General features: G+C 41.1%; 1 protein-coding gene across 3 annotated transcripts in view; it reads right to left on the bottom strand.

Moving 5' to 3' along the window:
* Nucleotides 1–23,356, bottom strand: part of DPYS (dihydropyrimidinase) — a 74,722-nt gene that overhangs the window by 25,236 nt on the left and 26,130 nt on the right. For all 3 annotated transcript variants that reach the window (XM_078072099.1, XM_036072596.2, XM_036072595.2), the window contains exons 5-7: nucleotides 17,078–17,234; nucleotides 15,726–15,867; nucleotides 13,464–13,606 (exon numbers count right to left, since the gene is read on the bottom strand). In XM_078072099.1, coding sequence (XP_077928225.1) covers nucleotides 13,464–13,606; nucleotides 15,726–15,867; nucleotides 17,078–17,234 — 442 coding nt within the window. The remainder of the gene's footprint in view (nucleotides 1–13,463; nucleotides 13,607–15,725; nucleotides 15,868–17,077; nucleotides 17,235–23,356) is intronic.

Genomic DNA, 23,356 nt, shown 5'->3' with positions numbered 1-23,356 from the left:
TGGAAAGAAACTACCTTGAAAAATTTTTGGAGAGGGAGAGAGCACGCCAAATATAGAAAAAGATACAAAGGAAGGTAGGGAGAAAGGGCTTTGCAGAACATAAATAAAAGAAAAGAAAAGAAAGCTGTCTGTATGAGAGTGCGGCCAGAGAAACATGTGCAAAAGGGCCCAGAACAAATGCCAAGCCCTGCCGTGAGAGCAGCAGCCCGCCTGATCCCCCGGAAGAGCGCTCCGGGCGGGCTCCGCACACATGGCAGGCTTCGCGTGCCCGTCTGGGGAGGCCCTTCACTGCCCACGTGGCACGCAGCCCCAGTTATGGGACTGGAGGCGGGCACGCTGAACCGATGGGAAATTTCCTTCAGGCAACATAATCTCGGCATAAAAAACAATATTGATCCATTTGCCTCCCAGCCAAAAAGAAATCAAGTTAGACAAAGGAAATTAGGCAAGAATATGATTCCAGCTGCAGCTGCAGAACAAACCTAATGTTCCCTGACTCTCCTTCCAGAGCTCGCACCGGTTTGCGAAGGCCGCTCTCGTGGCAGGGCGCGGAGTAGGTGTTCACAGGCACAGGACATCTTTTAAACGAACAAGTCAATGGTCCTCTCGTGTCCAAGGAATCCCACTGCCAGCCAAACGTGCTAGGAGTGACGTCCAGGAGTGCTGGCAGATTTGCAAGGACCCATGCCACACGCCAGCCAAGTGCACACTTGTCACCAAGGACAGGGCATGCAATCTGCTGCCCTGCAGAACGGTGAGGTAGCCCCGACCTTGGATTCACAGGCAGACGGGCAGCTCAGCTCACTGAGCACTCCCAGCTCATCACTCTACGTGAATACACACACACACACACACACACACACACACACACACACATGTACATTCCTTCATCTCCGTTTATATGGGTAAGAGTGAGCAGATCCCTCTGGCAGTGAGAGCTAATACCTGAAATGTAAGACTCTCAACTCGAAAATCAATGACTGCAGCAGAAAGGAAGGCCTGCCCTTGCCACCCTGGGTAAAAAGTGAGATTATGCCTTATTCACTTTGTCTTCAGCTACCTCCTGTGGCCTCTGGATCATAGCAGGGGCCTGATGTCTGGCTTTTAATAACTGAATAAATGAAGGTGGGACAAGATAAAATGTAATAGGGACAAATGGAAAGTTCTGCATTTAGTTTAAAAAACCAAGCTATTTTATATGCTTCTACTGGCAAAATTTGACAGCATTTGACGTCAAAGAAATCAGGGGCTAGATGGAAGTGCTAGAGAAACTCTCACGCATGTATCCAAGGATATACACAGTGTCTGAAATAGTGAAATGTCCTAAATGTCCTGAGCAAAGAATATATAATCAATTATGCTATATTCACAAAACAAATACTATATAGCACTGAAAATGAATGAAACAACCTACACATTTCAACATGGATAAGTCCCAGAAAGAGAGTACTGAGAAAGTCACACAATAATATATGTAGTACAAAACACTTCATATAAAGCTAAAAATTCACAAAATTATATATATGTACATATACATAATGGTCTGGGACGGCATCTCCATATAGTACAAATAGAAAAAAAAAACAAAACACATGGGAGTGATAAACATCAAATCCAGGATCCAAGGTAGTTGTTGGGGGTGAATACACAAGGGCATTATTTTTTGCACTTGCTATCTATATTAAATATTGCATCTTCTAAAAATTATTATAACATCGAGTGTTAGAATAATTTATAATGCTAGACATTATAAATTACTCTCTGCTCAACTGGACTTAAAAGTGTAATATAGAAAAGCAGTCAATGAGTATACTCTTAGTCATTTTAACATAAAACATCAGAGAGGAAGACCCAATACCAGTTTTTAAATTACCAACTGAACAAATGTAATAAGATATCGGAACTTCGGGAGCCTGGGTGGCTCAGTTGGTTAAGCGTCTGCCTTCGGCTCAGGTCTTGATCCCAGTGTCCTGGGATCAAGCCCCGCATCGGGCTCCCTGCTCAGCGGGGAGCCTGCTTCTCCCTCTCCCTCTCTCTGCCTGTCTGCCTACTTGTGATCTCTCTCTCTCTGTCAAATAAATAAATAAAATCTTTAAAAAAAAAAAGATATTGGAACTTCATGCAATTGCTTACATTTCACTGTTTGTAACCTGCAAATGGCAATTTCATAAAGTGCATCCTAAAAAAATGTAATAAAGGAAATGCAAAGTTCTACATTTAGTATAAAACTAATCGGTCTCACGTGTTCCTGTCTGGTGGTATTCCAGGCAGAATCATGTCCAGTTCTCGGATTTGAATCTTTGTAGGACATGGACAGGTGTGTGTCAAGAGAAGGGTGAACAGAGCCTGGTCAGGACATTGGGATTCTGCTAATCATGGACCTAAAGATCTACTGAGGGATCAGGAATGCTTATTTGGTGATGGGATAGGTTATTGGGGGCCAATGACTTTCTTCAAATATTTGAATGAATGAATGAATGAATGAACAAACTATCTTATGAGAGCATAGATAAATTCTGCATAGCTCCAGAGGCAAACATTTTAGGAGCTAGAAAGAGGTAATTTTGAATGCAACCAAAGGAAGAACATCCTAACAATTACAGCCATCCCAGGGAGGACTGAACAGTTTGGTTAGGTAGTAACTTCCTTAAAACTAGTAGTAATCAAGCAAGGTCATAGAGAACTCTGTTTAGGGAGTTAACTGGACTTTATGAATCCCAAAGTCTTCTCTAATTCCATGAGAACCAGTGGTTCTCAAACTTGGATATGCATCAGAATCCCCTGGAGTCCTTGTTAAAACACAGGTCGCTGGGCTCCACCCACAGAGTTTCGGAGGCAGCAGGTCTGGGGTAGTGCCTGAGAATTTGCATTTCTAATAAATTCCCAAATGACGTTGATGTTGCCGGCCCAGGAACCATACGTTGAGAACCTGTTCTCTTAAAAAGAAAAGGTAGATCAGCTTCAATTAAGTTTTTTGGAGTTTTTTCAGGCCATTAGAAAAGACTGCCCTTCCCTACATCACTCACTGCCTCCAAATAGACTTCCACTGTGATCCTCTTCTGATGGGAGGGGCGCAGTTTTACTGATGTTTTCCCCAAAGGCCTTTGTAAAAAGCCGTGGCTCTTTGCTGTGCTTTCAGGATCTAAGGACCCTGGGATTCTTTCCAGGTACGGATATTAAATTTCTTTTGATCCATTTTCACTTTGTTTTCTTGTTTCCTCTGTAACCAAGATTCCCGTGTTTTTAAGATAAGTGGCCAGAATTAAGAGTGAGTCTGGGCAAAAACCAGAATTATTTGACCCACTAAAGGATCCAACCTGGCTTAAGCCACATTCCTGGCCAGTTCTGGCAACGCTGCTGGCCACTGACTCTGGAATTCCTCTTTGCCAACCCCTACGTTGGGGAAGGAGAAGGTAGAAGTGCCAAGAATTATTATTTTTTTCTTTAACCCAAAAGGAAGTAATGTAAAAACCGATCTTAAACCAATTCAAGGAACAGATAAACAAAGCCCAACCAAAATTTTTAAATCACACATTGGTTCATTGGCCCAAGACTATTAGTATCTGGTTTATTCACTCAACAAATAACTATTGAGCTCCTCCATGTGATGTAACAGCACTGTTTTGAAACCTAGGGATGCAGCTGTTAATAAGATAGGCAAATGCCGAAGACAGAAAAACAGATAATACATGTCAGGTAGAAAGAAAAATATAGTAGCTGCTTGGTTAGAAAAGCCTATGCTTTTTGTACAACCACGTCCCCTTTGTGCTTATTTTTCACCCTAATGCTTAAAATAAACTGTGCTTACTCTGACCAAGGCAAATGATCAACGATAGAATGGGTTACTGTGATCTGTTCCTAAGCTGCTTTTCTTTTATAATTAAAAAAAAAAGAAAAATGCTGGGTGCCTGGGTGGCTCAGTCGTTAAGCGCCTGCCTTCAGCTCAGGTAATGATCCCAGAGTCCTGGGATCGAGCCTCGCATCGGGCTCCCTGCTCTGCGGGAAGCCTGCTTCTCCCTCTCCCACTCCCCCTGCTTGTGTTCCCTCTCTCGCTGTGTCTCTCTCTGTCAAAGAAATAAATAAATAAAATCTTAAAATAAAAAATAAAAAATAAAAAAAAATGCCATTAGTAGTGAAGTCCTGGAAATCTTTTCTAGCTCACTTGAAAGGTTCAGTTGCATAAGAGCATGTTTAAATAAATAAGCTGGAATAAATCGTGGTTAAAATTTTACCTGTATGTAATCAGCAAAACCAGCTTTATGCATGCATAGTCAAAAACTTTTTTTTAAAAAGCAAATGTCTTCTGAAGGCCAGAAAATAAATCCTAGGTGGTTGGTTGGAACAGTTTCACAGCAAACAATTTTTCAAAGGAGTCAGCTCTGGGGGCACTTGAGTCCTCCTTTAATCAAGTTATCTCAGCCAAAAGAATCCATCCAAGCTTCTCAATTTTAGTCCTCCTTGGTGAAAATTGGATGTGAGCAAGACACACAGGAGATGGAACTTCTATATGAAATAGAATTCTAGTATCTTTTGGTCATGTCTGAATCAAGTCGTTACTGCAAGGACTTTTGAATCACAGCCATAGTTAATAATAGTTCCCACCTATTCAATAAATTGACCACCTACTGCCATACTGCCACTTACCACCTACTCCTACTAACTGAGCACCTACTGTATGCCAAGCGCTGCTGGACATTAGTTAATTCTGTCCCAAGCATTTTAGTTATTTTGTTTTTAAATACTCAAGACCATGCTATGAAATGAATACCATCATTATCATCATCCCTATTTTACAGAGAAAGAAACCGAAATTCGGAAAAATTAAGTAACATTCCCAAGGTCACCTCTAGTTAGTAAAAGGAATTAAACCCCAAAGCCTTTCGCTTTACACTATGGTTCTGCTCCTGCCCCCGGGAACCAGGAAGATGGGCAGGATTTTGTGCGGATTAGCAAAAGACACTCTTTCCTCAAGATACTTCGCTATCATCTGCCGGAAAACAGTCATAATTACTGTCTACATCTATGGTCACCACTCCGAGAAGGGTGCCCCCGGAGGTGTGCGAAGCATAGCCGCGACAACCTTAACTTCACACCACGTGGCCTCCATGAATGGACGCAAGACGACACAGTGAACAACCAGGCATAAGCTGTCATTTCCACCCACGTCCCTGGTACGAGGCCTGGGCCTCCCACCCCCTCCTCCCACGCATATGCACCACCATGGTGTGGGTTTGGGAACTGGGGGAGGGGTTATAAACACGCTTAGAAACAGGCGTTACAAGCAGAGTCTTCAGGCTGACCGACTTTTAAAGGCAGAAATGCAGTTGCTGGGTTTATGTGCACAGTGTGAGTGTGTGCTAGGGTCTGTGTGTGCACGCGTGCTAGTTTTGAGGAGGAGGAAGATTGTAGTGTACCAATTAGTCAAACGATACCCAGTGTGCAACTTCAGGGGAAAATGCCTGAAGCTTCTGTGAAACAGTCCCTGATAATAAAGCTATAATAAGAAGCCATCACTATTCGCCAAAGGGCACTTTCTCCCTTATCTCTTCTTTGTCCCCACACTCCACAACCCCCATTACCCAAGGGTGAAACAGTCATTCTTCCCCTGCTTTCTTGCACACGCAAGGCCCCCTCCAGAATCCAGAGGGGCACTTTCATAGGCGACAAGTCATTACTCCTTACTGAATATAAAGTAAAATTCATTTATCTCTATTTTCCATGAGAAAGGGAAGGAAATTAAGCAGGAGAGATGCACAATGCCTTTAAGAATGGTAGATTCAAGGTCAAAGCCTGCTATAATTGAGTTAAAAAATAATAAATGAAAATAGCCGCGAGCAAAATAATGCCTGCTTTGCAGAATATGGTCTAGCTAGAAGTCTTCATTAAACGTTCTGGTGCACACAATGTGTTAACTATGTGTTCGTGTGCTTGAGATGCTGTGAGATATCCTGTAGCTCATAAATACCGAAAAGGGACAGTTGCCATAGTAACTAAGTGCTATTTAATGAATACCAAAGAACTGAAGCTCATAGGATAGTCTTAAATTGCCAGAACGTGAGTTACTGCCGCTGCTGTGAGCTTGCAAGTTAACTTACATGCCATCCCCCCCAATACGATTTTTAACAAGTTGGCCAATTTGACGGGTCTCCGTGTTGACCACACGAGGCCACAAGATTCTTTCTTGACACCACATGAAAATCCTACTCCTGATTTCTTCCCCTTGACTCTAAGTACCAAAATATTTTACAGAAACGAGCCAAACATTTAGATAAAGAATGTGTCCTTAAATTTGAATCTTTGACCCAAGGAGTGAAGCGTTAGGACACATAGCTCTGTCACTGGCTCAAGGAGCCATCAAGCTGAACACAGCAGACTCTTTTTACTTCTGAAAAAGGTGGATGCTCCACATGCACCAAATGCAGGTTGTTTTCATTGTGCAATGACACAGAAGAGCTACTGCAGTTGATTTTTGCAGGCACTTTTTACAGGCTGGTAACATCGTAGGTCATCTTTCATTAGGATGTCCAAACCTTCTCTACAGACTCCCACTCCCAATTCTCTCTCACCATTCATCCCACATGTCAGATTTCTCATCCTGGAATCATCTGGCTTTACACAGGTTTTTAAAAAAAAGAATAAAGGGGGCAGGGCTGCATTGCTTTTTCTTGGCTCTGGTCGCCCTCGGGTTTTTAAGGTTACAGATTGTGTTGCAAGCAGACTTACTTCTACATGCCATTAATAAATAATGAGAATTTAGAAAAAGGGGGAAATATCTATGTACCATGAAGCCAAAAATCATTAGCAAACACATCCATTCTCCAGAGGCCGGCTCGTTCTCGCATACCCAGCACCTCAAATGGCCCTGTTGGGTCTCAGTGTGGGCTGTGGGTGCCCCCTTCAGGCTCTGGGGTGAAATGCATGCTGCTCTCATTTGAGATACTAACTAGTCAGCCGGGCAGTTGTTTTGGTTAAAACCTTTCCGGAAATTTCAAAGGAACATTGTGGCCCACCTGTGTTGGTGTGGCCAGACGGAAAGCCCTCACATCACCAGCCTTCACCTAATATCAAAACCAGGTAGGTAAAATAAAAGACAGTGTCATTCAAGAAAAAAAAACAAACCCATAGATATATTCATTGTATTCATTTGATTAAATGATGCTTTTGCACCAGATGAGCTCTGTTTAAAATTGCCTCTGTCTGTAATAAACAAAATTAAAACTGGAGAGAGGCACCCCATGACCTCCTCACCTTCCTGCTTCCTTCCACAGCCTGACTTGTTCTCTCACGTAATCCCCGGCCTTAACTCCTTCCTCCCAGACCTTTGGTTTATCTTGCCTTCATGTTTAGTCTTGACATTCAGGGGCAGAAGCCCCACTGACTGTCCTCTCCAATGTGGTCCTATGCCAATGACGGTGTGAAGGTGAGAATGATCTTTGAACTTCAGAGGTATCTTGCTTCCGCCTCTCATGTGATATTCTTAACACGTTCCTTCTAAGATGGAGAGTATTTGACATTATATCTCCACTCCTCTCCTCTCCTCTCCTCTCTTCTCCTCCCCTTCCCTCCCCTCCTCTCCTCTCCCCTTTCCCCTCCCCTCCTCTCCTCCCCTCTTCTGCCCTTGTCAGCTTCCTAAAGGTGGGGCCTGGCTCTCACAGAGTGTGGACCCTTAGGTCCTGCCCACGGCGGTGCCCCCCATGACGAGTGACCCCGTGAATGAAGGAGCACAGGAACGCAACTCTATTTGCTTCATTTTCTTCTCTATAACAGCTGCTTAACAAGTTAGTTCTTCCCCAACCTCAAAAATGAAGAAGACACAGAGAAAATAAGACCAGTGGAGCAGTTCTTCCTCCTCTCCTGGGAAAAATCCTTTCGACTCACATTCACCTTGATTCATTCTTTCAACAATCATTTATTGACAACTTGCAATAAGTTAAAAGCATAAGGTGAGGAAATGCTATTCTTCTTTACTTTTCCTCTCACTGTAATTGCTGCTAAATATAATATTTCCAATTTTCCTTCATGCCATTTCTTTATTTTTCACCAGCCTCATTAAAATATAATGGACAGGGGCGCCTGGGTGGCTCAGTCAGTTAAGCGGCTGCCTTCGGCTCAGGTCATGATCCCAGGGTCCTGGGATCGAGCCCCGCGTCAGGCTCCCTGCTCAGGGGAGAGTCTGCTTCTCCCTCTCTCTCTGCCTACTTGTGCTCTCTCTCTATCTCTCTGTCAAATAAATAAATAAAATCTTTAAAAAAATATATATAATGGACATATAACAAGGGGTAAATTTAAGTTGATTTGATAAACCTACATAGTGCAAAATCAGTACCAGAAAGCATCATGTCACAAAATTACCATTTCTTTTTTTGTGGTGAGCACATTTAAGATCTGCTCTCTTAGAAACTTTAAGTATATAATGCACTTGTTGCCATTTCTTAGTCACGTGACTCCTACATGCAGTGTGGAAGGCTGGCTCCTTCTCGCTCACCCGTTCAACATTGTGCTTCTACTCTGTGCTGAACTGGGCCAGGCCCTGAAGATGTAGAATCAATTAAAACATAGAACTAGAGCATAATTCCCTGCTCCCTAAGTGTGAGCTGTGCGCAGTGACTTCCTTCTAAAAAGTACAATCTGGAAAGGGAGAAAATGAGTGATTTGTATAATGGAGAAAGCTGAGAAGCTCTATGTCAGCCGGCTGATCCAGATCAACGTCAGCGGTGATAAGTCAGGTTGATAGCGTGTATCCATGGGAGGATGGGATGACAATGGCACTACCTCTCTGGTCTTCCTCCCCAAACCCATAACCCCAGGCTGATAACGAGGAAGACATCAGAATAATCATAACAGAGAGACATTCCACAACATGCCTGACCAGGACTCCTCAAAACTTTCAAGGTCATCAAAAACAAAGAAAGTTAGAGAAACTCACAGACCACTGGAGCCTAGAGAAACACGATGACTGAATGTTGTGTGGTGTCCTGGATAGGATCCTGATCAGGAAAAAGAGTATTAGGTAAAAACTAAGGAAATCTTGGGGCATCTGGGTGGCTTAGTCAGTTAAGCCACCGACTCTGGGTTTCAGCTCAGGTTATGATCTCAGTGTCGTGAGATCCAGCCCCTGGGACTGGCTTCACGCTCAGCTCAGAGTCGGCTTGAGATTCTCTCCCCTTCCCTCTCTTCCTTCCCTTCTGCTCCTCCCCCTGCGGGTGCTCGCACTCTCTCTCCCTATCTCTAAAATAAATAAAATAAAATACCCCTAAGGAAATCTCATTAAAGCATGGACTCTAGTTAATAGTAACATATCAATATCGGTTTATTAATTATAAAAAATCTACCATAGGAATAATAATGGAAACTGACTGTGGATTATATGGAACTCTCTGTACTATCTTTGCAATTTTTCTGTAAATCTAAAAATATTCTGAAATAAAAGATTTATTTTAAAAACTGGATTTGACTTCAAGAATGTTAATGAAGGAGGAAGACAGTGAGTAAAGACCGTGGTCCGCTCTGGGAAGCGGCTGTGCAGCGGTCGGCGGAGCTGGGTCTGCAAGGTGGGAAGAGACAGACTCTCACAGCCAAGATGGGGCAGCGGCAAAGGTGGGGGGAAGCTCCGGGTGGTGGACGGGCAGTTAGAGAAGGTTAAAAATATTGTCGTGACTCAGAAAGGTCCTTGTTGAGGTCATCAGCATAAATTTTGGTCAGGAACAGCCAGCCCAGATGAGCGACTTTCTCATAACAAGCAGGCCAAGAATAGAGAAAGCTAGAGCTATGATCGACCTAGATAAGGAATCCGCAGTTTCCCCAAAATTCTCTCTTTTGATAGGAAGCATGATAAATGCACTTTCTTCCTGTTCAAATATTCTTCCAGATTCATTATTCTATGAAGGCTCCTCTCCAATTGCCCCTTCTCTCCTGTTTCCCACATTCTGCAGTTTTCACACTGAAAAATATCAATCATGATAGTGCAAAACATTCTGAGGGTGGCTTAGAGAAAATTCTTAAATTAAAGGGTTGAAGAAGCAAGATGCAGAAGAAGTTCAAAGAAATCCAAAGGGGGCTGGATCCTTTCAATATATCCTGCCAAGGAAAGATACATATTTCTCCATTTTTCAAAAGGACAGTAAAAAGGAAAAGAAAAACAAAGAGGTCTCCCATTTTTTAAAAGAATCTGAGGGTCAGAGAAATAGAAGCCTCTGGTTCATCGGCCTCCTGGACACCTCAGGCAAACAGCTGAAAACACCTAAAAATGAAGATGGACAGCAAAGAATGACACCAGCTCACATAGATAAACAGGAAGTAATCAGGACAATACATATCTTGTCTCTGGGGAACACTTTCTTAGTTTAGAACACATTTTCACACACACTGTTTCATGTGATTCTAACAAAAACCCGATGAGGTAGGCATAACAATTATTAATAATCTCACTTTACATATGAGAGGGAGGCTACTCAGAGACCATAACTGACCTGCCTGGGTTCCCAGCTCAGCACGGATGGAGCTCTGCTGTTTTCATTTAGCCTCGCGCCTAGGCAGGCACCATACGCAGATGTAGGTAAAGAAGACATAGTGCTTGTAATTAAATGTCAATGCATATCTTTATCCCAGAGGCATATATATGAAAATGTAAATATTTAGTTTTCTGCTATCATGACTGCTATAAAGTGAAGGACAAGTATCACTTAAGAAATACTAGAGAATTGAGAAGAGAGAGAGATAGAAAGAAACTTAAACTCAGAGAAACTTGTTAGTTTGACCTTAAGTTAGTTCTTCTTGGATGGGAAATGAGGGACATGAAGCAGGTAATAGATAGAGCCGACAAAATAAGAAGTAAACATCTGGATCGTTACGTGCTCTTTTGCAACAACTGAATAAGAAAGGAAGGGCAAGACAAAGTTACAGAAATCAGCAACTCAAACTTGTGCAAAAGTGCTCTAAATTTATATCATCTAAAAACATGACTCAAAGAGACATAATCACAGCCTATAAATATCCCCCAAGCAACAATATATGTGGAAATAAAGTAAGTGAATTATTCACACCCGCAGGTTCGGGTCATTTCTATTTGTCCAGTTGTCTAAGGAAGACAATGCTTTACCCCTGAGCTGGTGTCACCCTCACAAATGAAAACAGCCAAGGAGACTCTTAAGGTGGATCCTGCCACAGATGCCAGGTGTAGGGTTAAAAAGAGGAACCACAGGGAACGGCCTCCCATGGCTCTTCACGCTATTAGGAATGAGGCTGGATCACTCTATTGACCATTTTTATTTCTTCCTTACCTTGAAAAGGAATAATAGAGAATAGAATCAAATCCAAAAAATCTTTCTGTGACTGGCCCACTTGATTGGAAGAAAATACAGACCATGAACAAGCACATACAGTATAAAGTGCTCTGCTCTGGTGTCAGGAAATAGCATGGTGCCAAATCTCATGAAAAACATAAAAGTTGGCAAAGTCAAAGACACTGTTCACGGACGCCATTGTGCTATGGTTTTCCCATTGCCGTAAGGAGGAGTCCTATTTGTCTTACCTTGTAAGTCACGTTTCAGATACCAAAGCATTTTTTAAAACCACTGAGAACTGTGCAAATGCAAATGGTTGCTAATTATTATCATTATTAGGACTCTCCCAGATGCAATGCTTCAAAAACACCATTTTTCACAAATATTTCTTCTGTGTGATCGTTTTCTCCCTTTTGAAATTTTTGAGGTTTCCTGATTAAGAATCAACATTTCCTTAAGCCACAAATCATTTCAAAAGATCTATCTGTCCCAGTACTTGGGGGCAGCCTAAATTGTTTGAATCACAGCAGAAATGATGCTGGGCGGGCCCCTGCTGGGTGTACAATAGCGTGAGTGCAGTGATATTTAAAATATCAGGAACTCTAAACACAGCATGTTCAATGCATCCACAGACTAAATCAAATCCAAGCAATTTTTTTTTTCCTTTGTCTTCCCAAGGACAGTTTTTCTAGTATAGTAGAGGAGCTGCCCCAAATTTGGTTTTATTTGTCTTCATGTCTTCTGCATGGAAAGGTGCCTAGATGATTTGACCACCAGATATTTAGTCCTTAAATAAGCAATAGTTCCTTGTTAACATCATAACGCAGACCCTGAGTTGTGCCTTGTTGGCATCTTAGGACCATGTACTGCGCTGCATGACTGTAAGCCAGCAACAGGCTGGTACACGGTCCCACTAATGCTTTGCAACGACCGTGGACTGCCCACAACGTGAACGGCTGCCTGAACTGGGACAATGAATGCCCAGACAGTGTTAAACCACAAAAGACAAGCATTTTCTATGGGAGTATCTGGGGCTTAGTTTTAAGCTCATAGCAGTGGTAGCCCTAGTGCTTCTCCGTCTTCTGTTCCCCAGGGGTAGCCCAGGAGCATTTCAATTGCTTCTGGGCCTTTGTGACAATAGCACCTCCAAGAAACTATAGACTTTCACTTAGTACAATAATAAACCTAGTAGACCTGGAATAAATGCCTATTCAGTGGAGGTAGAAGGTCTTATGTATCCCTATTTACACATGTATGCACGTGCGCACACCCCCCCCCCCAGACAACATTAAAGCATGTGGGATTTTCTCCAGTACAGATGTAAAGGTTATGGAAGACACAAATTGGGAGGCAGATGTTGTCTGTGCTAATGTCTTATAAGGAGAAATCACCAGAGCTTCAGCCTCTATTCAACGCTTTCCTGAGTTGAAATTGCCAAATCTGCAATATTAACATAGAATTATGGAAATCAGAAACAAAAAGCTGGAGTCTACTGGGAATGATAAGCTCAAGATGAACTCAACTGGAAAATTTGCCTAACTAAAAGTGACATCCTTTGTGCTGGAATTTTTCTATCTGAAAGCTTTAAAAAGGCTGTAATTATTTTGAGTTTTCAAGTCAGCCCTTTTCAAACTAAGCCTCCTATTTTCTTCATTGCTCTCTATACCTTTCCTCCAAGTGAACTCCAGTGGCTGCCAAGCTTACCACTGAAGTGGTAAATTCATATTGGTTTTACACACAAATGCATCTCCAGGGAGTGGTAAGCAACACAACTTTTGTATCCTCTATGCCAAGGAAAACAAAGGAATATCTGTATATCAAAACTCTTATCTTGGGGCACCTGGGTGGCTCAGTCGGTTAAGAGTCTGCCTTCGGCTCAGGTCATGATCTCGGGGTCCTCGGATCCAGCCATGTCAGGCTCCCTGCTCAGCAGGGAGTCTACTTCTCCCTCTTCCTCTGCCCCTCCCCCTCACTCGTTCTCTCTCTCTCTCTCTCTGTGTTTCTCAAATAAATAAAATCTTAAAAAAAAAAAAAAACCTCTTATCTTGTGCACAGGCTCAAAATATATGGTAAATAAATCACCTAATAAGAAGTGTCTGATTGAGGCCAATAAATAATTTCTTTGCAAGTTAGTGCTTTTTCTCCATGGAGAAGCTAAGGAATACAAGAACTTAGACTTACCTGGTGGCTTTTGGGTCCCAAATCACAATGTCTGCATCTGATCCCACAGCTATTCTTCCTTTTCTTGGATAGAGATTAAAGACCTTAGCTGCATTTGTGCTGGTAACTGCCACAAACCGGTTTTCGTCCATCTTACCACCATGCTGTAAAACAATTCAAGAAAGAAAATGCATGTGTTTTAATGACCATGTACTTAAACATCTCCTATCAATAAAAGGGCGAGACTTGTATCTCTTAGAATCAAACAGAACCGCACCTAATTTCTTATATTGTGGAGCCAAACACCTCTGTGGATGCTGCTAAGTCTTATATCATAATGATAATGATGGGGATGATGGGGTAACACAAGCCTGAAGACAACTTTTCACAAACCTAAGCTTAACCCCCACCCGTCACTAATTTTTTTCATCCTTCCCAGAATCACACAGACAACAGCTAAACGTTGGCAAAGTATTTTCAATTTTTGGTTAGAGTTTACTACCACCACCTACTACATTTATGATCTAGCTTATTTACTATAGACCTGAGCTTTATGAGATGATCATGTAGACAACAGGTAAAATATTACAGAGTTAAAATAAGACAGACCTTTAAATCAGATGACAAGACTTTTAGAAAGAGGAAAAATCAACTCAAGAGATTAAATTTTGTGCTATTGAAATGTACATGAACCAATAATCATGGACAGTCTATTAAAAGAGATTTTAATATGGACAAGCTTTGGATAAATGTGGTCTCTCTAAAACCATATGATTTGTTTTTTTTAATGTTGAGAGTTTATCCCTATGTACATTTATATGGTTAGGAGTATCCTTAAGGTTTATTTAATTCTCAATGTGTCCATGTCTCACAAAATGATTAAGAATCACATCCTGAGAGTAATATTCCCATGAGTAAACCATCTCAATGTTTCATAAAATAACATAGTTTCTGTACATTATTAAGAAATATTCAATTATTTTAAAGTCATTTATACACTTGATATATTATGAAAGTTTGCTGTAATGAGCAGACTCTTATAATAGCACAAGTTCAGAGAAAAAGGTTGAACTTTTAGCAAGAAAATCTAGGCAAAGAGGAAGAGGAATCATCTGGAATGATTAGAGTTAGGGTAGAGGTACAAAGGGCTGAAAGGATGATTAGCAGAAGATAGGGCTATGGAGATGTTTTGAAGATCCTTACATGTAAATTGATTGTTCAAATATCATCCTATAAGTAATGGAGAATATTAAAGGGTTTTAAAGAAGAAAGTAGCATGAATAGTCCTTTGGTTTTGGAAGGCAGCACTGGTGCTAGAGGATAGATAGCATAGGCATATAGCACAGGCAAGTGAGAGCCTGGTAGTAAGGCCACCAGCTGCGAGACTACTGCAATGGTCCAAACAAGAGCAGGATTCAAACTAGAGTAGTAAACATGAAGATGGAAATAAGGAGTCATGTTAGAAATCCAACTGACGAGAACTGGTAAATAATTAGTTAGAAAGAAAGGTATGTGGAGGGGATTCTGAGGTGTGAGATAATGTCATCTAAGGGAGGGTAATATGTCATCTAAGGGAGGATTTCTGAGAAATGGATGATAATGACATGAAAATGGTGGCCCCAGGTATAACCAGGCAAGTCTCCCCACTGATTGTACAACTACACATGTCAAGTGGATGGACAGGTGAACATATGAACATTTAGCCACCTGATTCTTCTCCATGCTCAGGGAAATATTTTTAAATCATGGACATTTAAAAGATTTCTTTTTCTAGACTTTGGATTATTATTTATGTGACTTTATACAGCCGTTTCAAAAATATGATATTCAAAGATCCTCAAAAAGGGACATCTACAAAAATTTCATGAAAAGGAGATATGAACATAATAAAAATCCTTCCTGTATTTTCAATCATTCCAAGTATTTACACTAGCGATACATGAGGAACTGGGATTCAAAAATAAGAAATCAAGTAAAAGGGCTATAACATTTCATAGACTTAGAGAGGAATCCTCTTGGTACCCAATCTAAATTTACCCCCTAATGTCTGTATAATGATGCAATGCATCTTCTAAACTCAATTATGCAGAGATCAAAATGATTTTTTATTATTATCCTGGAGGATGGGGTGACAATGGTCACAGTGTTGCATTCCCAGTCTCCACTCTAATAAATAAACAATCAAAAAGCTTTTCTATGAAGGTTTGTGGTACTCTGATCCTGAAATGAGCCAGATCCTGGCTAAAGAGTTCAGCAAAACAAGCTGGATGCTGTGAAACTCACCACGCCTTTTTCCCATATTACTGACATCCGGTCCTCAACACCGTTCACCCCATTGGGAATCTTAGTGAAATCGTCCTTCCCCAGAGCTTTCTGGCAAGTGTTGAAAGTGCAGTGGTCAGTTCCTGTTGTGGTTAGATCACCACTGAAATAGAACACACAAGAGTGTGGGATGAGTAGATAAAAGACGTCAGAAGGAAACTACCAGAACCTTTCCTGTTCTTCTGATGCCCTTCTCAATTGAAAGTCAGAAAACTGCAATGGACAATGAGTGGCTTTTTCAAGTATATATTTCAGCCATACCCATCTCTATTTTAGAAAGGACTTTTGGAAAATAATACTCTTATAAGAAGTGTGATGCAGGATCATACTCATGTCAGAAAAACTGGTTCTAGGCTCCATCACTTGCTGGTTCTGTGATTATGAGTTTGTCCAATGCTCAGTTTTATCTAGAAATTGATGATGGTATGTACTCGGTGATAATTATTTTAGGATCACTGGCAAAAATGTAAGTGAAAAATCTTTGTGAGTAGAGCACTACACAAAGATGAACCTCAGTGGACCCACATGAACAGAGGCAGCCCCTGGCCAAATGGCAACGTTGTGATGACCGAGACGTGACATTGGCTGAGGATGTTCATGTCACCAGCGACAGGTAGCCCTGCTTTGAATTGTGAATAATCTCGGAGATGTAGACATGTGAAGGAGGAAGGAGGCCGAAAGAAAAAGGTAAATGAACTCTTGAATGTTGTGAAAAACTCCTTAACTTGGGTCTAGTACCTGAATGGGGAGCGCTGGGGTGTCCACGAATGGTGTATTTCTCAAGAAAAGTAATCATAACTTCCCAGAAAGAAGCATCTCTGAAAATGGTTTGGATGGCTGTTCATGGGGATAACCTCTCCGAGGGCAGGATTTTTGCCTTTCACCCCTACACTGGCTCTGCCCTAGGTCATAACCTGTCGGATATACACAGGCACATCTGCCTCTTGGCTTATAACAGCATAGAAAAATATTCAAGAGTATGTGAATGATAAAAACAAAACATAATGAAGAGACCGGGTTCTAGGCAATAAGTGACAGAAAAGATGAGGAAAAAATTAGGAGAGTAAAATTTTAGTAAAAATTATATGATTTCTCTGTGTCCAGGAGAGATTTTAACACCATACCATAATTAAGCCACTGTTTTTTTGGTCTCAGGTGAGGGACTCCCCACGGCCTATGATGTCAAGTAGAACAGAACACTGGAGGTCAATGGAAGGTCAGATGATAAGACAAGATGTCCTATGCTCAAACCCGAGACTCACATAATACCTCATTTTGGCAAAACCCTTCACAATCATCTGCTAAATTATTACTTAGCCAATAGATTCATGAGGAAGTGAGGTGTTGAAGGGTCTGGTCGCAGGGGTGGCCCCATGACGTGGTGGGCTGCATGGCGCCACTCTTTATGCCAGTAGTGAGTGCCATCTGTGCCGAGACTTGCTGCGATGGGTTCTCCATAGACCACTTTCCCTGGAAATTTCAAAGGAAGCATTCAGTCCCTTAATTTGCTCTCAAGAGAACCATCTGACAAACACATAAATATTAGTCTTCTCTGTGCTAGCAAAATATGATAGGAACCCCAGACTATAAGTTACCTTTTGTGGGCAGGCTTTAAAAATGAAAACTACGGGGCGCCTGGGTGGCTCAGTTGTTAAGCGTCTGCCTTCGGCTCAGGTCATGATCCCAGGGTCCTGGGATGGAGCCCCGCATCGGGCTCCCTGCTCGGCGGGAAGCCTGCTTCTCCCTCTCCCACTAGCCCTGCTTATGTTCCCTCTCTCGCTGTGTCTCTCTCTGTCAAATAAATAAATAAATAAATAAATAAATAAATAAATAAGAAAACTACTGCTTAGTGAGCATTTACTATGTTCCGCCGCAGTGCATGCCGTGGTAGGTGATCGTACCCACTCACTGATACTAGGCTTGACCACCTGGCTTACTTTGGCCAATTAAATACGAATGGAAGGAACATGTGCTGCTTCTAAGCAGAAGCTGTTACAGCCACAATGAGTTTTCCTTCTGTCCTTAGACTATCACAGGCTGCTTCTTCAGTTGTGTCTCAGGATGAAGAGAATATGGAACAGAGTTAGACCAACCCATGATGGACATGACTATGAACGAGAAATAAATCGCTGTACTTGGAAACCATTGATATTTTAGATTCATCTGTTACTGCAGCATAGTCTAGCAAATGCTGGCTGATATGTGTGCCATTCTCAAGAAATTATCTCAAAAACCCTACCAGGCAAATGCTATTATTATCCCCATTAAAAGATGAAAATCAAGTTGATGGGGTTAAATAACTTCTGTACAGGTGCATTACATGCATTCAACATAACATAGATGGAGTTGGGGAGGTAGGATCTGAATCCAGGCATTTTTGACGCCAGCCCTAAATTCTATGCAACACTACCCTTCTGACAATTACCACACGGTCATATGGCATTCAACCACAGTATATCTCTGTTACAAATCGACTGAGAATCTCTTCATACCCTTAAGGAAAAAACAAAAACAAAAACAAAAAAACACAAAACTCCTCCAAAAACTCATGTTAAATAAAAGAACACTCAGATAATAAAATTGTAGCCAGAAATGCACATTTTAAAAATCATGCAAATGAGGCCATCAAAGAGCACACAATGTTAGAAAAGCAAAAAGTGCATAGTGAATTTGAATTTAAAATCAGAATCCTCTCTCTGATTAGCATTTGTTGGGATAATAGATGCACTGGCATTGGCATCGAGCTGATCATCCCCAAGCAGTCACAGAGGTGAACACAGAGTAAGGGATGTCTGTACATGGAACTGGTTCGCTCTGGCTAGTCAGACAGTGGATTTCAGTCAAAATCCTGATAGAGAACTGAAATTAACTCATTTCATCAGAGGATACTGACAGTGGATGGCCACCAGCTGCCTACGTCATATTCAACTGGAATGTAGCACCCTCTCACAGATCATTTCTTCCCTAAACTAGCCACTCTCCTCTTGCAAACCACGAAACAAGGCTTACTGAAGCCTAACAAACCTTGCTTCTTAAGTAACCAAGTATCATGGTCAATAAAAGTTACCCCCCAAGAACATAGCCAATGCTAAGATCCCTCACTTTCATGTCTCTCTCTCTCTCTCTCTCTCACACACACACACACACACACACACACACTGAACCCCATCCCCCTTCTGTTTCTTACTGTCTTACTCCCAGAAAAGAAGAAATACCATTAATATCTTGTTCTGGTGTGTAGGACAAGAAGCAATCCTTTTTAAATATGAACTAAGAAGTAATGTACTATTTGCTGGAGAGATAGCAGGAGAGACCCCATATCTGATTTGCGGGTATGGAGAGACTTCCTATCCCAAGAGAACATACAGATAACTGTTCAGACAATGAAAAACTCAGAGACTTGATCTGCAATCACTTTACAAGCTACCAACTCAGGATTTTCCATGGTGCTTCATCATACAGAAAAGATTCTTGTCACATGCTCTATTCAATCATTTGGCCCATCAAGGTGAGATGGGGATACAGTTCCAAAGTTCTACAATTTTAATAGCTCTCAGGAAAAATTAAAAGTGTCAGCATCTACCAGGAGTCTGCCAGAACTGTTTTGAAACCAGATGACATGTAATCTCCTTGGAAGGCTTTAGCACCTTTAAAATGTGACAGGCCACAGTTTTGGTGTATATACAACAAGCTCGTCATTAACGGGGCTATTTTCAACAGTCTCCCCATTAAGCATCTGTAAATATACTTTTAAAATTTTAAGTAAAAGTAAAAATTCCTAATTACTCTTCCCCCTATTTCACAATGGTTCTAAGACATTTTCAGAAAATAGATAGTATTCAAGAAGTAAAAGACGAGAAGGAAAACAAGGAGCCTGGGTAATCCATAAATTGGAGAATCAAACTGGATAATTCAGCATAATTGTGGGTTTATTAGATTTGGGCCAAAAATAAAGTAATAAAAATATCTAACATATGTATAGCACTCTATAGTTGGCAAACATAGTTTGAAGGTCATGTACTTCCTTGACCTTCACGGCAACCCCCATGCTGGTTTGACAGATAAAGGAACTGACGTTCAATGAGATGAACTAAGTTGCCCAAGTCACACAGGTAGTAAGTGATACACCAGAATTAGAACCCTAGTATTTTGATATCGTATCATACATACGCATTATGTTACTAGGTAAAATGTCATTCTTCATTTCTTGGTAAAGAATGTATGTTTTTAAATGTTTAAGTCAACCACAAGCCATTTGTGGATGGGACTGAGCAATTTTCCAATTTCACTTACTGGTTTCATTTACTACGCTTAGCAGGTTGGTAATGAAAAGTGCTATATCTGTCCTAGTCTGGTACTCTCCTGATTACATTTGAGACCAGATGGTTTCAACAACTCTCTGGAAATAGAACATCTTCATCATTAATCTCCTCCCACTGTCTCAGCAAGATTCGCATTGTACCTTGTCTACCCAGATAGGGTCTCTCCTCTCTCCAGTGTTTGGCCCCAAGCCAAAAAAGACTCTGTACTCATGATGCTATCTCCCACTTAAAGGAGTTTTTCCCTCTGAGAGATTCTAAAGATTTCCAAATAATGAAAATGTCCAACCAATCCAAACTCCCCTCTGACCAGACAACCCATTTATTAGATGAAAGTGATAGAGCACTTTGTCTAGATTTGCTAGTAGCACTTAATCAAGTCCCAAGATCTGTTACAAAAGGCCGAAAAATGCAGAGAGGCTGGCATGAGTACCCAGGAGTGCAAGCATTGGCTACCAATAGAAAGCCAAACACATCTATAAAAATAATTTTTCCTAGCTAGAAGGACAGAGTAGAACCTTCCTCGGTTCTGTTTTGGTTCAAAAATATTACATTTACAAAGAAAGGAAATGACTGAGAAGGAAAATCCAGAAGCAGCATAATAGAGATCGAACAGATTCGGGTTCAAATCCTGATTGTGCTACTTTTTAGTTAGTGACGTGTGCAAGATGACTCATTGCTCTTAGCCTCAGTTTTTCTCATCTATGAAGTGGCGTCACAATGTCTCTCTAGAGTGGCAATTTCATGAGGATCAAATAAATTAATGCATATGAAAGTACCTAGCATCTTGCGATTCTGGGTTCACTTCATGTTATGGGCTGAATTGTGCCCCTTGCCAAAATTCAAATGTTAGAGTCCTTACCTCCAGTATCTCCGAATGTGACTGTATTTGGAGGGTCCTTTATAAAGGTAATTAAGTTACAATGAGGTCATTAGGGTAAGCCCTAATCCAATATGAGTGGAGTCCTTCTAAGAAGAGGAAATTTGGATGCACACACACACAGAAGGAAGACAATGTGAAGACAGAGGGAGAAGACAGTTATCTACAAACCAAGGAGAGAGATCTAGAATACATCCTTCCTTCACTGCCCTCAGAAAGAACCAACTCGGGGTGCCTGGGCGGCTCGGTCGGTTAAGCGGCTGCCTTCAGCTCAGGTCATGATCCTGGGGTCCTGGGATCAAATCCTGCGTTGGGCTCCCTGCTCAGCAGGGAGCCTGCTTCTCCCTCCCCTCTCCACTCATGCTCTCTCGCTATCTCTGTCTCTCTCAAATAAATAAATAAAATATTTTTTTAAAAAGGAACCAACTCTGCCAACACTTTGGTCTTCTGGTCTCCAATACTATGAGAAAATTCATTTCTGTTGTTTAAACTGTCCCGTCTGTGGTACTTTGTTACAGCAAGTATGTCCCATAAACATTAGTTTCCTTACGGTTACACAATTCTTTTTTAAAAAATGTTTTAAAATGGCCAATCTTCAACTGCTTTGCAGTTGGACATAAGGTAAATCATCTTGTTCTAAATTTAAAGGACAAGGGAGTGTTCAGATGTTCACATACAGAAAAAGGAAGTCTGAGATTCAGATCCACCTTGACTCAGCTGCATGTGAGTCCTTCCTTGGGAACAGCACTGGTTACTAAGCATCAGCTAATCATGCTTGTGATGACAAGATTTGATTTATTCTTGTTCAGCTCTCACGAGCAATGGTCAATGCAACCACACACAGAGAGAGTGGCCCCTGTGTGGACCTTTCTGCCCATCTTTTAAAACACAAGAGGAACATGGTGGGGAGGGGGGGGATGCAGGCAGAGTTTAAATAAAGTGGAAAATAAGACATCTAAAACCTCTCTGTAACAGAAGTTTATACTTTACAGCAATAAGCCTGGAAAGTAAAGCTTTTTACAGTAAGTAAAACCAAAACCAATCCACATCAAACAAACGAAAACACCCCCAACCACAATGTAGCTCAGTTCACTATAAGTTACTTGAGGATCAAAATTAACATAATCACTTTTGCAAATCCAATGCTTAACATATATTTGGTGTCCAATAATTTTGGGTTTTTTGGTGTGTGAGAGTATAAGGAAAACATTTTATTAATAAGTTCAGATGAGAGTCTTATTTATACCCTAAAGACGGGAATATGGATATAAAATAGAGTTGAACTTTATTAAGACAAGTTAAACTGGAAACGAAAAAAAAAAAAGCATTAACAATTTCAGTCATAGTTGGAACACAAATTATAACAGATATACATCAAGTAGAGAATCAAGTAAGTTCTGAGAGAAGTCCCCACCATTTGAAATAAAGCACCAGAAACACAGTGACTCCACGTGCATGAGAATTCTAGTGGAAGGGGAGGGAGAGGTAAATGATACATATTTGAAAGGCCATTAATAATTCCAGATGCCAATACGTGGAGAAGTGGAGGCATTGATAACCAAAATTATTCAAACCAAAATAAAAAGCGTCACTGAAGCCAGTGAAACATGTTAACACATACACTCTTTGGACAAGGACATGAGTGAACGCGGTCTGGGGCCGGGCAGATGGGGATTTCTATATATGACACAAACACAGCTGGTTTGTCCAATTTTACACGTGGGTTATGGAGTAAGGGAGGCAGATGCTGCTTCTGGAAGAAAAAAAGGATAGCATTCTAGGGGCAGCCTTCTGGCTCTCTTACCTCATTTTTGCAAAAGTGGCTTCTCACATGAAGGATGAGAACTAACCTAGTTCTAGTTACTCAATTTAGATGAACTAAGACCAGAAATAAGCATGAAATTTAAATTCCTTGCAAACTGTCAAAAGCGATTCTGATTTCAATGGCTTACACGTGACATTTTTATTCTTTCTTCCTGTAACCTGCTTTTTGTTTTTTATCGCAAGTGCTAAAAGAAAACATCGAGGTAGGAACAAAGGGGAAGCTCAGGCTTCAATTTAAAGTTGGGGACGCAGTGTACATTTCTGTCTCTTTCTTCTCAGTTCACACCAAGATTTCTGAGAGATGGGCAAGACCCACAGCTGCTCTGAGAAGGAAGGAGGGCCCACAGCTGACCAGAAGTTTAGGTAGATTTTAGGAAGACAAGAAAGCAGAGGGATGGCAATAGCTTATGAAGGACAGTCATGAACATAGACAGTCCAGGAGCACGACCAAGATGTTAAAAAAAAAAAAGAAAAATTGACTCAGCAAGAAACAGATGTGGTCGTCCGTTTCTTTTTTCTTTTTTTAATTTTAATTTTATTATTATTTTTAAAGATTTTATTTATTTATT

Source organism: Halichoerus grypus, chromosome 5 (assembly GCF_964656455.1).
Source record: "Halichoerus grypus chromosome 5, mHalGry1.hap1.1, whole genome shotgun sequence".
NCBI classification, from domain to species: Eukaryota; Metazoa; Chordata; class Mammalia; order Carnivora; family Phocidae; genus Halichoerus; species Halichoerus grypus.
The sequence above is the reverse complement of the archived record's forward strand: the minus strand, read 5'-3'. Positions and strand labels throughout refer to the sequence as shown.